General features: G+C 48.1%; 1 protein-coding gene across 2 annotated transcripts in view; it reads right to left on the bottom strand.

Moving 5' to 3' along the window:
- Positions 1-15,503, bottom strand: part of ZSWIM5 (zinc finger SWIM-type containing 5) — a 95,806-nt gene that overhangs the window by 27,569 nt on the left and 52,734 nt on the right. For both annotated transcript variants that reach the window (XM_058808653.1, XM_058808652.1), the window contains one exon: positions 1,742-2,098. In XM_058808653.1, coding sequence (XP_058664636.1) covers positions 1,742-2,098 — 357 coding nt within the window. The remainder of the gene's footprint in view (positions 1-1,741; positions 2,099-15,503) is intronic.

Below are 15,503 nucleotides of genomic sequence, written 5' to 3' on the forward strand. Positions count from 1 at the left end.
GTCTGCAGTGTAGTTGGTTGCACTGTGGCTGTGCTTCTGGCAGGACCAAGAGGGCAAAATTTGCAACATTGTCTGGGATCAAGAATCAATGCCCGGGACAGCATCACCATGAACTTGAATGTGAGGGGTTTGGAGCCATCCTTTTCACAGGAAGCAACATTTATGAGCTATGGATCACCTTAAGAGCGTGTCAACATATGAAGGCTGACCTGCATCCTTCCCCAGGGTGAGACAAGGCTGCTCTCCTGCTTGCAGAGGTGTTTACTCACTTGTGACCAGCCGGGCAGCCACACGGGTGTCAGGTAGGTGCCGCCCTCTGTGGGGTGACCATGTTTCTGTTGGTTTAAAATCACACACTGGAGTGTGTAAATTTGCACCAAGTTTGAAGGGAGTGAGAATTTTTGCTTTGTTTTTTTTATTTTTTAAACCACTTGTAAAAACAAGACGCAGATATTGAACTGGAGCCAACAACTGTATCTTTGTAAGACTCTCAACCACCAGCCTTTTGCTGACTCTAGAACAATAAATATTCAGAGCCTTAAAAGCTTTACTTCAATCTGCTTAGGAGAAAGCAGCCTCAAACAATGGCCAAGAAGGGATCTTGCCCAGCCTCAGCAGATCAGTTCAGAGAGGGAATGGCCCTCACCAGATCCTTGCAGCATCACAGCTCCTCGTTCTTTCACAATGCCAGAAATTGAAGGCCCCCCTGCAAAAGCCAGTTAGTTAGAGCACAACCACCCATGCAGCACATGTGGCCCAGCAGAGGAGACAAAGGCCTCTCCCAAGGTAGGAACAGGAACTACCAGATTGAGAGAGATGAACACATCTAAGATCAGAGCTGCCATCACCCCCATGGTGACGGTGAACCTCCGGCCTTACTTCTCTACATGTGGATTCAACTAGTTCAGATGGTATTTTAGGCTGCATATGGGGCTTTTCATCTTCAGAACACTTAACAGGCACGTGTTAATCCCTGCAACGCCCTTCCGTGGCAGATAAGTGTTTATTATCTCTGCTCTACAGCTGGTGGGATTGGCACAGCGGGGAGCTGCTCATTGTTGCAGACCCTGGGCAACTTCAGCTCCTGGGCTCCTTGAAAAGACACTGTGGGAGATCCCCAGGAGCCTGGGCCACATCCTGGGCCAGTGGAGCAGGGCTGGGCTGGGCACTATCCCCCAGATTTTCAGGAGAGGAAGTCAAAAGCATTTTCCAAACACAAAGCCCCAGGACACATCTCCACTGCCTTTGTGCAGTAGGAAAGAACAGCGGCGCTCATTTATTATGGGCAAATTAACGCCCATGGAGATTAAAGCTTTATCTCCTACCAGCTCAGCCACATCTGACTTAGTGCAGGGCTCAGGCTGACACTGTGTCCCCACGTGCTGGAGTGCCACATCCCCACTGGAGCTCCCTCTCCACAGGGTCCCAGCACCACGTCCTCAGCTTCTCCATTCTACTCTGAGCTGTCCTTGTGCACTACCAGGCTGTCCGCTCTGCCTCTTCCTGCCTGTTGAAGCCCATGTTTGACAGACAAACACATAAAGAAGAGGAGAGGGCAGGCTGGGGACACCCCAGCCATGTGGTCCCAACACCCATGCATTAACATCAGTGTGACACTGACAGCTTTTTTCTGTGCATCCAAAGACAAATGTAAAATGAAGAACACCACCATGGGCACCAAAACCACCACCCTAGCCCCAAGCACAGAGCCAGGGTCACACAGTGAGGAGGGAGGAATTACCGTGCACTTGGTTGATCTCAGAGTTGGATGACAGGATCTCATCAGCCAACTTTTGGGCGGTGGGCAGCACCTCGGTGTGGTGTGCTGTGATCAAATACTGAACAAACTTCTGGAGCTGGTCCCTGTTCATCTGGAAAAGGGTCTCTGAGATGGGAAGACGGAGTTTGACCTGGTCTGGCTTGCGGATCCTGTACAGTGAAAGCGCCACGACGTGAGCGCAGTAAAAAATGTCCTTGTTCCCACAGCCACACGTCACGGAGGTGATTTTGCAGCGGTCGAAGCTGATGGCCACCTTGTAGGTCATCTCTGGTTCTGTCGCAGTCGCTGGCTCCGTTACTGTTCCACTGAGGTGGAACCCTGGAGAGGGAAAGAAGAAGAGGGAAAGGTCAGGTTAGCTTCTCTCTGACCACAACCACCCATGCCAGCTGTGGCAGGAAGGAAAGCCAAGACTGCTTGTGTCTCTCTCTCATATACCAAGGAGTGCAGCACCCAGCACAGCCCATCCCCGTGGCTTACACCCAGCAACACCCAGCCCGTGTATACAAACACACTTCTGCACCAACACACACACACACAGCCAGACTCATCGGCGAGTTTATTTAACAGCCAAACCCTCAGGGGAAGAGCAAAGCTGCTCGGTTCCCATTTGTTTAAGTATCTCAGACTGTTTCTCTCCTGGGAGTCATTTCCATCCACGCCTCCCTCTCGCTGAATTTGCAACTCACATGAGTGAGGGCTGGTAGAAAAAGACCACGTTTGCTTTTCTTTGATGAGGCAGACAAAAAAAATCCACAAACTAAATGCAAAGCAATTCCAGCTTTGGTCTCTTGGCCAGGTAGAGTGCTCCAGGGCATGGTCACAGCTCTGAGCTCTTCCACACAGTGGAAACAAAGAGCAGGGACAGGAGCTATGCACAGACCAAACCACAGCTGGGGGAAAACCGCTCCCTGAGTTCCACAAATCGTTCGCACCAATGTTATGGGGCTCCTGACAGTTCCTACCATGCAGAAAGTGGGTGCAGCGCCTTCAGGCATAACATGTGAAAAAAGCTCCCAGAAGAACCAGACACGTGAGGAACATGAAATGGGTTCAGAAAGTCCCATGGGTCCAAAGAATTATGGATGTACCAAGCAAGTGAGGGACTAAGTCAGTGAGGTAAGACTGACTGATGGATGCCTATCAACCTCACTTTCAATGGGAGCATCAGGGAGTCCTCCTCATGATCCAGTTGCTGAGTGGGTGCAACACCAACACTCTGCACTTGCTCAGCCACCTGGAAAAGGGATATCCTTGTTTCTCACACTCATCTACCTTGCTCCTCCAAGAGAGTGAGACTGCACCAGGAGGTTAATTAACACAGCCAGGGCAATCTGGTGTCCCCCTGTCAGAAGAACATGGTGTGGGACCTGGCACCTCACAGTGCCCATCCCAGCCATCCTCCCTGAGGAGGATGCTCACTTTTCTCCGTGCCACTGCAACCTCATTAAGCCTGTGTATGTACAGGTCCCTGCAGAGCCTGCCATCCCCTCGGAGAAGGCAGCAGACAGCTGAGAGCCCTACAATTAGCGACAGAAAAGGAGAAGGGGTGGAGGGGTGAAGATTAAAATACATTAACTGCATCAAACCCTTGTGCGTTTGCCAGCTCTTACAAAGGCTTTCGGAGACAAATTCTACCAGAGGTTTTTAATAAATGGCATCAAAACCAGCTATTCACTGCCAGTCTCTTTAAAGCCACGCCAAAAACCACATTCAAATCTGATTAAGCGTCAAGGAGGTCTGCTTTTACTTTAGTGCCGGGGCGGGGGGGAAAAGCAGACCTGTTCTGCTGCCATCACCCAAAAGCCAGCCCATGTGGCCAGCAGAGCAGGAGGGAGGGACGCCCAGCCCTGCACTGCCCTCCCTGCTCACGGGAGCAGGAGCAGCGTGGCTGTGGAGGTGCTGGGCTCGGCGCCGCGGCAGCAGCACGGGCAGGGGCTGACGAGCCTCCCCCTCCACACAAGCCCGTCCCCTGGCAGCCAAACTATATAAATCCAGAGGATAAACTCCAAAGTGTTTATGTTTTACCACTTCTCTGGTTTGCAATGCTTGGCAGGCGGCTCCGACTCACTGCCAGTTTCTCCCTGGTTTACTTTTTGAACAAGTTAAAGGGACTGGAAACCGCGTTCCTGAGCAAGTATGTACGTATATCCTCATATGTGTATGCCTGCACACACATATATAAAACACTCTAGGACAAATTACTGGCCATAAACACTGCCTTGAAATGCTTACTTCAACACAACTGTGGACCAGACCCCACTTGGGGCTAACTGGTGAAAGGCTGGAAGAACTCATTTAACCAAATTATCTGTTTCAGACAGGTATAAGTCTGAAAATATATCAACTGTGGTCTGATCCAGCCTCTCACGACAGAGTATTTGTCCAGATATTCCTCAGGATATTCTCAGGCATCCCAAAAGCTGTGCTCTCCCATCTGCTCCAAGAGCTGGTCTTCACAATTCAGATCTGGTCTGCACATCCAACAGGACCATCCATTATGTCAACGACTGCCAAGTTTATCTGGCACTCGAGCCCCAAGTCAAGTCTTGGTTTAGATTTTAGCTGTGGTGACAGTAGGTCTGTAGGATAAACTAGGAACTCTACAAAACATTTATCAAAAGTTGAGTCAGAAATTAAACACAGAGGGGTGGAAGAGAGATGAGCTGGCAGGTACAGAGGCATTATTTGTGGATATTTACATTAACGTGAGGTCAGACTGCAGCTACCACATTGCAGCCAAGTCTGCACCCCAGCACCACGGCTGCTGAGCACACGAGCCCAGCAGTGATGGGTATCACAGTCCCAGAGAAGAGTGGTGGCTCAAAGACAGGTTTTGGTGTGGTTACTTCATAGCCCATCAAAGCACACATTCCTGCTCCACACAGAACACTGGTGCTATCACTAAAAAGCTGTAGGTAGTCCTGGAAAAGTACAGCTGTCACTGTACCCTCCTCTCTGCTCATCTTACATCCTAGAAGAAAGAAGCATCCTAGGAGCTGAGATATCAACACTTCAATAGAGAGAAACACAGCCCTGATCACTGAGAGCAAAGACATACTCTGTGTCCTCCCTGTACATTCAATTTAAGATATTCCTACAGCCCAGTGCTTATCTAGGACTTCATCTTCTGTTCTTAACATAAGCTAACTTGGTGTTTGATTTGCTGCCGGCAAAGTGACAGTGCCAAGGCTTCAAAACCATGGAAAATAAATAATTAAATACCATCTTTGTAACTACAGACTCATTATGCCCCTCCAGAGTCTAGCTTTGTCCCAAGATCTTCACCTTTCCCCTGCCCCAGAACACCCTCTCCTACTTTTACCACAGAAGCTTCCCAGTGGATGGCTCTTTGATCGAGGTTTTAAAAGGAGACGAGTGTTCACAACTGCCCCAGAAAACGCACAGAAAGGTGCCATGAATGTTCATGGGCACACAGAGCATGATGAGCTCATCTCTTTCTAATCCCAGCTATCCAACCCATCAAATGGGGACAAAACACTGGAGGAAGAACCTTCCTTGTTTTTCTGCCACAGGACATTGCACCTCTGATTTAAATTAAAACAGATCCTAGAATTGTTTTCCAGGAGTTTGTGAGTTCCACATTACAAACTTGTCATCTGGGCAGCACTCTCCTCTTCAGAGCTGACAAACCTTGCAGGCTGGGAGGAGGATGGATCCACAAAAAATAAAATAAAAATTCCTGGGCTCTCAAACAGCTACAAAGGATCAAGCCTTTAGCAGGGATCCCAGTGCAGGAGACTTTGCTATTGGGAAACAGTATTAACACCTCAACAGAAGCATCTTTAACCAAGATGGTGAATTCTTTGATTTCTAAACCTACTTGACCAAAAGAAGCTGTTCAAACTCTTCCAGTACTGCAAGATCAGAAAGCCTTTCAACAGGACATCTTTAACCCAGATATCCTCGTGCCAACCACCAGGAGAAACCACTAGCCTGTCCTGCAGCTCCAAACTACCATGAGGCCAGCTGCAAAGACCCCTTGCTTTGTGGCCTTCAGCAAATCACTGAAGATAAAGCAAACATTTAGGCTGGTAATATTGAAATACCTGGAGTCTGGAGACAGGCAGATGCCCAGATGGAAATTTAAACCCCGAAAGCAAGCAAAACCAAGGCATAGCCCCTACCCTTCTCATAACTGTGGCACCAACACTTGCAAGAGAGAGGAGGACTCCTCCACACCTACCACACTAGCTGGGAACCCGAGTGCTCAGCTCTGCTCCCTCTGGCAGTTGCTGCTCACAGCCATCCCTCGGATTTCACGCTGCAGCCCAGACTGAAGTCACAGTTGTCATTTGCTAAGTTGTGCCATTCGGAAAAAATGAGCTCTTCCTTCCCAGGCGTGGCAGTCGCCCGCCTTCCCCGGAGCGCTGGCACAGTCCTGCAGGGGTGGAAAGCACCACAGAGCTGCAGCCACCTTCAGGACCCTCCCCTGAGGATGCTGCACTGGCACTGCTGTGTGAGAGGGTGATGGCCAGTAACACACATGTAACGTGGGGAACATTTCTTCATGGCACTGTGGTTCTTTTGTCTCCTCCACAGCCTCTTCTCTGTCCTTGTGATAATTCTGAAGCAGGGCAAGGAATGGCTCAGTAGAGGGAAATATGCACCACATCCCTGCCATGAGCATGGACCGCTGGACCATGTACATAAAGAACTCACAACCACACCTAGCTGTCAAAACCTTAAGTAACCTCCCAGTACCTGAGGCTGATATTTTGGGCAGCCTCTGTTAGGAGCCACGTGATGGAAAGTCCATCCACGCAGCTTCCTGAAGGCACCAGCCACATCCCCTTGCATCACAGCCAGAGAGGGGTGGCTGTGGCTGACAGCAGCTTGGCTGCTCACTGCTCTTGTACTCTGTGCTCAGCTCCCAGGATTCTCCACCTCTAGCCAGATTAACCCCACTCCAAATCTGTGTTTGGGGAGCTCTGTCTTCAGGCAGGCAGGAGCTCTGTGAAACCAAATGGAAAAGAATAGATGGATATTTATGGGCCTCAGCAGATGTACATGAGGTAAACTGAAATTCTCAGTGCAAGTTGTATACACTAGGTTAACATGACCCAAATATGTTTTTTTTTTAAATTTCCAAACCACAGCGGAAAGTTATTTTAAACTAAAGTGATTCCAAGCTCTTTAGTGATTAAACGGACTGCAGCTCCAGCTCCTAGTGGAAAAACCATTTGTTTTTCCAGTGTGTGAAAGCCATAACTAGCAATGAATAATAATTGCCGCACCCGAGTGTTATTTATAAGCCATTCTCAGTCACATTTCCATGCCTCGAAACAGCAGCTTTCTAAACATGAGCTCAAAATCGGTCAATATTTGTAATGTAGACAACACCCACGGGAGGAAGGTGTCGGTGTGCTCGGGCGGTGGGAAGCGGAGGTTAGTAAAATCTCCCGAAGCTTTCCAGCTTCTAGATCAATTCCTCCAGCCGGCTGATGCTGACAATTGCTCAGTCCCTGACCTTGCAGTTGGAAAGGAGATGGGCTCATGAACTCATTTGCACATGACAATGCTCCAGCAAAGTGAATCATCTGCCTCCGATAGTAACGAGAGTACGGCGTGCCCCAGCCCTCCCGGGCTCCATTCAACCAGCACAGGGCTGGCCTTTTGTGCTGCCAGTGCAAGAAAGACTCTGCTGAAGATGTGTGCAATTAAACCCACTTTTCTTGTTGCTCTTTTGATTCAGCGGCTCAATGAGAGGCACCCTAGGCAGGTGTTGTCACACACAGATAAAATGTGCCTTTTCAGAGCACTGGCAGACAGAAAGAAAGAGGGTAAGGCTGAATCAATTGCCATTTCTCCCTTGCAAAATAGGGTATCCAGGCTTCCAGCGAGTCAATGAGCAGTGCTGCTATGAGTTTCCATCCTCGCTCCTCTCCAAAGCTACTCTGTTTTGTGACCGCAGGCAAAGGTGCTGCTGTTGAGACAGACTTTGGCAGGGATGAAGGAGGCAGGCGATGGCTGGCCAGGAGGATGCCGCCCCAGCAGCACAGAGCCACAATTCTGCTGCTAAAAGATTCCCCCCTGCAGCCCTCCTCCCGGTCCCTACCATGCTCCTGCCCTTGCCCAGTCATTATCATCCTGGAAAAGCACCTCCACTTTCACAGAGCTAACAAAGACCATTAATATCACCCCAGGAAGGAGCCATGCCCGCAGCTGAGCTGCCGCAGGAGGAGCCGAAACAAAGGGATATGGATGAGTTGGAGAGTATGCACCCTGCCTGCAAGGGTCCCCACCACACACCTACGGCCTCAGGCACCCACTACCACAGGTTTGGGAGAAATACTCTTCTACCACCTCTCCAGGTAGGCCAGGGAAGAAGCAAGAGCTGCAGCTGTAAACAGAGGAGATGGAATGGGGCTGTTTGTGCTGGAGGGAGCCGTAAGCTCCTCTGAGCAGCTGAGTAAGCTGGAGGGACGCTCTCTCTGCCATCTGCTCTGATCCCACAACACCTCCTGCAAATGAAGAGTCAATCCGCTGGTTTCTATCCCTGTTAACCTCTAATCAGCCAAGAGGACCGGCCTCTGCCTTGCTCTTTATCCGAGCCAGCTAATGCGTGAAGCACACCGCGCTTCCCATCTGCTCCAGCATTACTAGAGTTAAAGGACAAAGCCGTTTCCCTGTCCCGAGCATTCACTTACACAGATGCCCTTGTATTAACTCAATTTCTCAGTGATTTCCATTATTACCCTTACGAGATTTCTGGTGTTTGTTTATCTAGGAGCCTGAAATGGAGGTTTTTCCCCTCCCCCTACCCAGCTCAGGGGCTTGGCTGGCCCAAGGCCATGCTCCAGACAACCAGTCCTAATCTGTGATTTTACCCAAAAGTATTACAAAATGTTCTCCATTTTCTCCCCAGCCTGGAGTGCTCTTTGTTGCCCATATCATTCTTAAGAACCAGGTTTTTTGGGTCCTTGTTGCCAGCCCCAAAGCCAAGACCATCCTTTCCAGCATCACCTTCCACAATCTTCCAACACCTGCCCACAAATGGGTTTTTAATCTACGCAGATGTACAACCCTTGCTCTGAAGACATACGGTTTGGGCAAAAAAGAAAAAAACACAACCAGTTTTAAAGCTTGGACTGATTTCCTCTGCTAAGGTGTAGCCTTGCAAGCTGAATTCCTCTGCTAGCAGGTCAGATCCAGTCAATCTAAATGATGGTTCTGAAGCAACAGAAAGGGCTTGAAGAGACGATTACTTCACTGCATCTTGGTTAACATGTGATGCAATAACTAGCGGCAAAATGCTGTCAAGTCTCCGTTCTTTACTGCTACAGTGTAACTAACTTATAGGCATCTTGAATATAAAGACTTTTCTTACAAAAACCAGAAATGTGAGGAAAGGTGAAGATGTGCAGTACATTTTTAAGCAGAAGCAGTGAATGCAGCATCCTTACAGTCAAGGGAGAAAACGCGATGCATTTTTGTGACCATCCCCAAAGCATCCAGCCCTCTCCTCTTCTCCCGGTGCCTACAAGTGGCTATACCCGAACAAGGAGCAACATGGTTCCTTGTTCAGGTGTTTGCTCAGCAGATGCAAGGGTGTTTTCAAGCATGAAAGAAAATATCCACAGCGAGGAAATTCACTTTTGCCGCAGCTTCCGGGCTCATGCGTGCCATCAGTTGGAGCCGCCACAAAGCAAACCCAGCCCCGCGCTGTCACCACCTCGGCTGCCTCAAGGAAACTGATGGGAGATGCCAAAACTCACACACGAGACTCAGATGGGGTCATCTCCTGACTTCAATGAAGCCACCCAGATTTCCAACAGCTGAGAAGCTGGCTTCTAGCACATAAAAGGGTTCTAATTAGGAACTGCCTCTTATCCCTTCATGCAAGCGTCACCATGATGGGATCACTGAACTTCATCACAGTCAAAAGCAAAGGGAGCAGTGCTCTTCCCTTCATCGCCTTTTTAGTGTGGTGATTCACAGAGCTCTTAGCGCCACAAAAACATAATCCCGGCCCTTAAAGCAAAGTGCCTCCTGTGCCAGAGCCCTTAACCCGTTGCTCCTGGTTTAAGGGCTCCTTCCATAGGGCCCTCTGCTTGTGCAAGAAGCTGATCCAGAGCCACGGACATGCTTTTCTCTCGAGGTATCTGCTCGCCTTGCTGACCTGTTTTTCTGAGACACAACCTCCCTCCGGAATTGGCCGCTTTTCCAGGACTTAGCCTGAGGCTGGGGAGCAGCTTTGGATTTTGTCTCCAAACATGCAAAGATAAATTGCATTCAATGCGTATTTTACCATTTAAAGCTGCCTCGGGAGTGGGCCATCTTCAAATCAAAACACAAATTCAATTTACCAACATTGAAAAACAAACGCAAAACCAAGCCTGAGAAGCTCCTGACTTGTCTTCTTCCCACATTTTGGTCTTGTATAGGGCAGGACTATCTTAATCAGAATCAAACCAGGGCATCACACAGTAATGGAGGGAAGCAGGACACCACCCTGCTCCTCCCTGAGACACCAGACCTTAAAATAGCAGCTCTACAATTTATAGGGAAGTTATTAGTTATGATTTTCCTGGCCCTCAGATGCCTTCCAAGGGAATGAGGCAGCCTAGATTCAATGCGAAAATCTGCTCCAAATTCTTCCCCAAAAAGACACTTTTTCCACTAAGAATAGCTCTTTCATTTTTAAGAGAGCATAAAGTCTGACTTTCTAAGTCACTGGCAGTGTTGTTAAATGAACACTGTATTTACAAAGCATTTCAACAGCATTTCTGGTAATGGTCTCAGTAACAAATTTGTTGAAAAGGTCAATTAACTTCCTTCCGAGAACCTCACTTCTAAACACAGAAAATGGCTTTGCATTAAAACTGCCTCCACAAAGTGGAAAAAGCTCTAAGGTGACACCATTTTGCCATTTCCGCCCTCAACTCCCCATTCAGGAGCTGAGCAGACCCCAGGAGAAGGCACCAGAATGACTCCCCTCTCCTGCTGACTTTTAGAATAAACCCACCTTTTTTTTCTTTCTTTTTACATATATATATATATATATATATATATATATATATAATATATATAATATATATTATATATATACATATATATATAATTTCACTAAGGAAACCACAGACACACACTTTATATTGCAGAAATATTATTATACTTAAACAGCTTAGCTCACTTCAGTAACTTCATGAAAACTTAGCCATTTCCTCCCCACTCTGGCCCCCAAACCAATAAAGCTTAAATTCTGGAGCTTATTTGGGCTGCTCCATGTAGGGAAATTATCTGCTCATTGCAGAATAAATTATTCAGCAATTGCTATTCCAGATCAGCCTCCTCTGTTGACATTTTATTCCAGAATAATTTTTGGAAACTGAGTAGATTTCTGAAGAAAGGGACCTCAATTCCAGGACAGGGAGTTATCCAAATACCTGCTGGCACACCAGTGGCTGGGCTGGTCACCATCCCATGGAGAGAGCCTTGATCAAAGCCATCCCAGAGGAGGAGATGAGAGGTGGTATCAAGTTTGGGAAGACTGACTGCTGTATTTCAACATCCAGCAAAAAGTGAGGTGAAGGAAAGGCACAGACCTTGATTTTGTGTGGAAATAAATGTTTTTTTGAGCTTTCTTTCAATCAATAAATTGCAAAGCAAGATGAACCACCCAGCAAGAGGCTGGAGGACTTTGCATCACAAGGTGTAACATCAGGAGGGTGGCACAGCTTTTATCCATCATGCAAGGAAAGTGTTGAGGGTATTCGAGAAGCACCAACTCTGACAGTGGAGAGCCCTGGCAAAGCATCTACATGTGCTGTGGCAGTCTCCCAGCCCAACTCAGCCTGATGGTGGATGTTTTGTGCCTCTTCCACACGGCCCAGGGCCTTTTCTGGGTATTCTCCAGTTCTACCAAATTATGCATCACATCCAACACTACTCAGAGTCAGCTCCATGGAGCCCAGAGGCCGTGCCTGAGCAGCCAGACTCATTGCCATTTCCTGGGTACAACCATTTCCACAACTCCCACAAACAGCCCCCTGGTACAAACACCACCACGCACAAACCTCAACACACTTCAGAGGGCAACAGCAAAGCAATGTGTTCATGCACTGCAAGGAAAATCAAAGAGGGATAAGACCAAGCCAAGCGAGGCAACCACATAAAAGCTCTCAGTTGCCAGTATGTCCTCTCTGGTGAGACCCCACAGCGAAGTTCTGGGTCATGGCTGACAAGCAGTCAAATTTCCCGATTCTGCAGGACCAAAACCCTCTGCAGAACAGTCAACATGCTTTAAATAACACTTTAAAAACCCTTTTGATCACATTAGTCTTCACATGACCTTTCTGAGAAGTCAGGAAGGCAGCGGGAGGTCTGCAGAGCAGAGACTTCCCCAGCAGCCCTCCTTGCTTGAAAGGAATGTGGTTGGGAGACAGATGCCTGACAAAGATGCTCTGCTCTCCTGCATCAGCAGTTTTCACCATCTTTAGCATGCAGGCATTTCAGGAAAAGCAGATTCCCGTGCAGTGATTTTAAGCTCCTCAGTACCACCCTTTCTCCTTCTGGACACACATTGTGCCCAGCATCTCCCAGCCACACATCACAGAGCTCGGCTTTAGCAAGGAGCACGCAACTGGAAAGCTGTCCCACCATGCACAGGAAAACACCAGCCCCCTCCTGCTTTTCAAGTCCAAGATGACTCCACAGCTTCACAGCCTTCAGAAACACAAAGGGCCACAAAAGCTGATATCCAGGGAAATAGGAGCCATCGCTCTTGCTGGGTCGGGAGCAGTGTACAGGCTGCCTCTACGAAACTCATGTTTCTCATTAAAAACTTCACAGATTTTTTTTTTTCTTCCCCTGGAAAAACATTGTTATTCAACCCACAGCCTAGACTGCAGGCTCCTCCGTTTGCTTTTGATGCAGTGCAAACATCTAAAATGACACCATGTAATGACAAGATCTGTCATCGGGATGGCTGGGGCTACAGTAGAAAGAAAAACAAAGGAACGATCCTTTCCTTCTCCCTAGAATTCAACACAATTAAAACAAAAGGAAACCTATATTGTGAAGTTAATGCTAAACACAAAGGATTGAAGGGAAAAGGGAAAAGCGTGATGTGAAACATTTAGTGATGGTTTTCTTCCATTATGTGACATGAGGCCCCTTTGGCAGTGGATGGAGGGTCTCCAGCTCCTCTAAACACAGATCTATTTCAGTAATTAAGTTCTCTTACAAAGGGGGAGAGGGAAAGGGCTGCAATATCTCAGATATCTGTGGGTGAAATTCCACCTCTGCAGCCTCCTGAAGCTCCTGGTTAGCCCCCATCCTCTATGGGACAAGCCAGGCACAGCTCCCTGGCAGCAGACACAGTAGGTACCAAAGGGTTATCAGCACATTCATCACAATTTGGAACTGGAAGCAACCAAAAACGCAGTCAGCTCAGCATAATGGGAAAGAAATAAAGTAAAAAGCAAAACCAGATGAGCAACTAGGAACTGACTCCTCTCTTCCCTTTGAAAAGGGAAGCCAGTAATTTGAGAGAAGGTGGTTTTACCCACAATCTCAGCAAAGGGTTTTAGGAGTCGCCCGAATAATCACATACCCTAAGTATTACACAGTAGTCCCACTTAAGAGATGGGAAAACATGGTGGGGAAATCTTCCTGACCCTTGAAAGCAGGTCCATAGGCATGCCCAGAAAAGGAGGAGCAAGTCCCACACTGTGGGTGACATGTCCTGGCTTGGGGAGGTCTCTCCTCTGGGCAGATGGCAGAGTCCACCTGAGCAGCTGCACCCTGCTCTTTTTCCTGCTCCAGGATGAGCAGGAGCAGAGTCCCCCTTCCCCTGCCTGGGAAACCAAGACAGAGGGGTCTAGCAGCAAATTCAAGGCCAGGGAGCAGTGGCTGGGAAGTATGCAAGGAGTCCATGCTCCACTGCTGTGTCTCTAGCACAGAGAAAGAAACCTCCAGACCTGCCTTACCCCCAGACATCTTCCTGGGGCTCAACTTGTAATATCTGCAAGGTTTTAAGTAAACTCCCATGTCTGGGCTTTCCAGAAACCACTGCCACTAACTATATATGGTACTTCACTGCAAAATTAATTGCCCTAATGAGAGTGGTCAGGGCTGATGATGCCCTCACTAAAATGACACCTGCAAATGTATCTGTGCAGGTGGATTCCATATTGCCCTGATGCTGGGTGTTGCTAACCCCACTTCCACAGCTGCTTAGCAACTCCCACAGTTTGCTGCACCGACTGTGTGTACACCATTAAGTACCCTCACATTCAGGTTTTGCAGTTGAGGAACGGACAGGAGATAACACAAAGGCCATTTTCTCCTACAGGAGGTGCCACCTCAGCCTCTGCTGGACCTCTGAAAGTTCCTCCAGGATGCCAACGTGCAGCACACACCACTGAACAACCACTACCAAACCATTTGCTGTGGAAAAGCCTCAGTCTGTGGAGCCACATCAGAACCCTGGTTATCACAGGCACTTCGAGAAGACGCAAGCATGACCTTGAAACCACCAAGGTACAGAAATAAACTCAGTTTGCTTTCCAAAGCTTGTAACATTTTAAGCAGATACAACTGCTTTTGTCATGGCTTATGGCTTCTGAGTAACTTGAGCTGCTCAGAGAAGTTAACATCAACCTGATGCACAGCCAGACTCCACCATCATGCCCACACTCCCACAGAGGGGGTATGCATGACACTAAGGCCAAGGTCACCTCCAAACCAAACACAGCACCACCTCAGGTGGGTGTCTGAAGGAAGCAGCTGTGGCATCTGGCATCTCCAGGGGGCTGAGACCTGACTGGCACCACACACCGAATGACGATGCTCGCTTGGAGGAGCAACACTAGGATTGCCCAGTGATACACAGGGAAGATGTGTCTGTCCAGTTGTCCTGGGTTTCAAATTTACCCAGAGCTAAAAGAAATGAGAGCCTCAAAGTCCTCAGCAAGACCAATTCAATTCCCCCTGAGCCCTTGCTCAGAGACCTACTTGCAGAACTTCACACCCACCACTTGTGTGCACAGGAAATGGTCAGCCTTTACAGGCTCTGACACTGATGCACTCACCTCAACAGCAAACAGTCCTTCAACAACACACACGCCAAATTAAAATGATTCCAACCCTCAGCAGCATCTCTCTCTGAAGAGCAACTGCCATTACTTATTAATTTGCTTCCTCAAGATAAACAAGAAATTTATTAAAGTCTGAAAGAGACCAGGAGCACACAAGGCAGCAGAGGGGCAGGGGGCTGCCACTTGTCTTTAAAAAAATAAATACTTCTATGCTAGATTACACTTTCCAGTTGCTGTTTCCCCCAGGAACCAGTTTCCACTCTGTGGAAGATGGAAACCCCACAGACTACTATGTTATGTTGAGGGCTCAGTCATGTTTGGCGGGAGGAAGCACCAAATTTTGGACCTAGCAGGTGAAATGGAAATAAAAATAGACATTTTAAAATAAAAGCTAAATGCATCTGAGTGATGAGTGCATCTGTCTACAGGCTGCTCTCACAGATCATGACCTTGACATCTTGCAGAGGAGGTGCAACCTTTGACAATCAATTCAGCTCCTTGTTTAGAGAAACTGCTCCATTAAACCTAGAGATGAACTCAGCATGGATGAAGAGACCAACACTTCCCAGGAGAGCTGAAAACAGTCTCACTCCATTCAGTCAACAAGCAGGTGATGCTCGTGGGTGGAACTGGAAGAACAAAACTCTTCAGTAGAGTTTCCT

This window comes from Ammospiza caudacuta, chromosome 7 (assembly GCF_027887145.1).
Source record: "Ammospiza caudacuta isolate bAmmCau1 chromosome 7, bAmmCau1.pri, whole genome shotgun sequence".
Classification (NCBI taxonomy): domain Eukaryota; kingdom Metazoa; phylum Chordata; class Aves; order Passeriformes; family Passerellidae; genus Ammospiza; species Ammospiza caudacuta.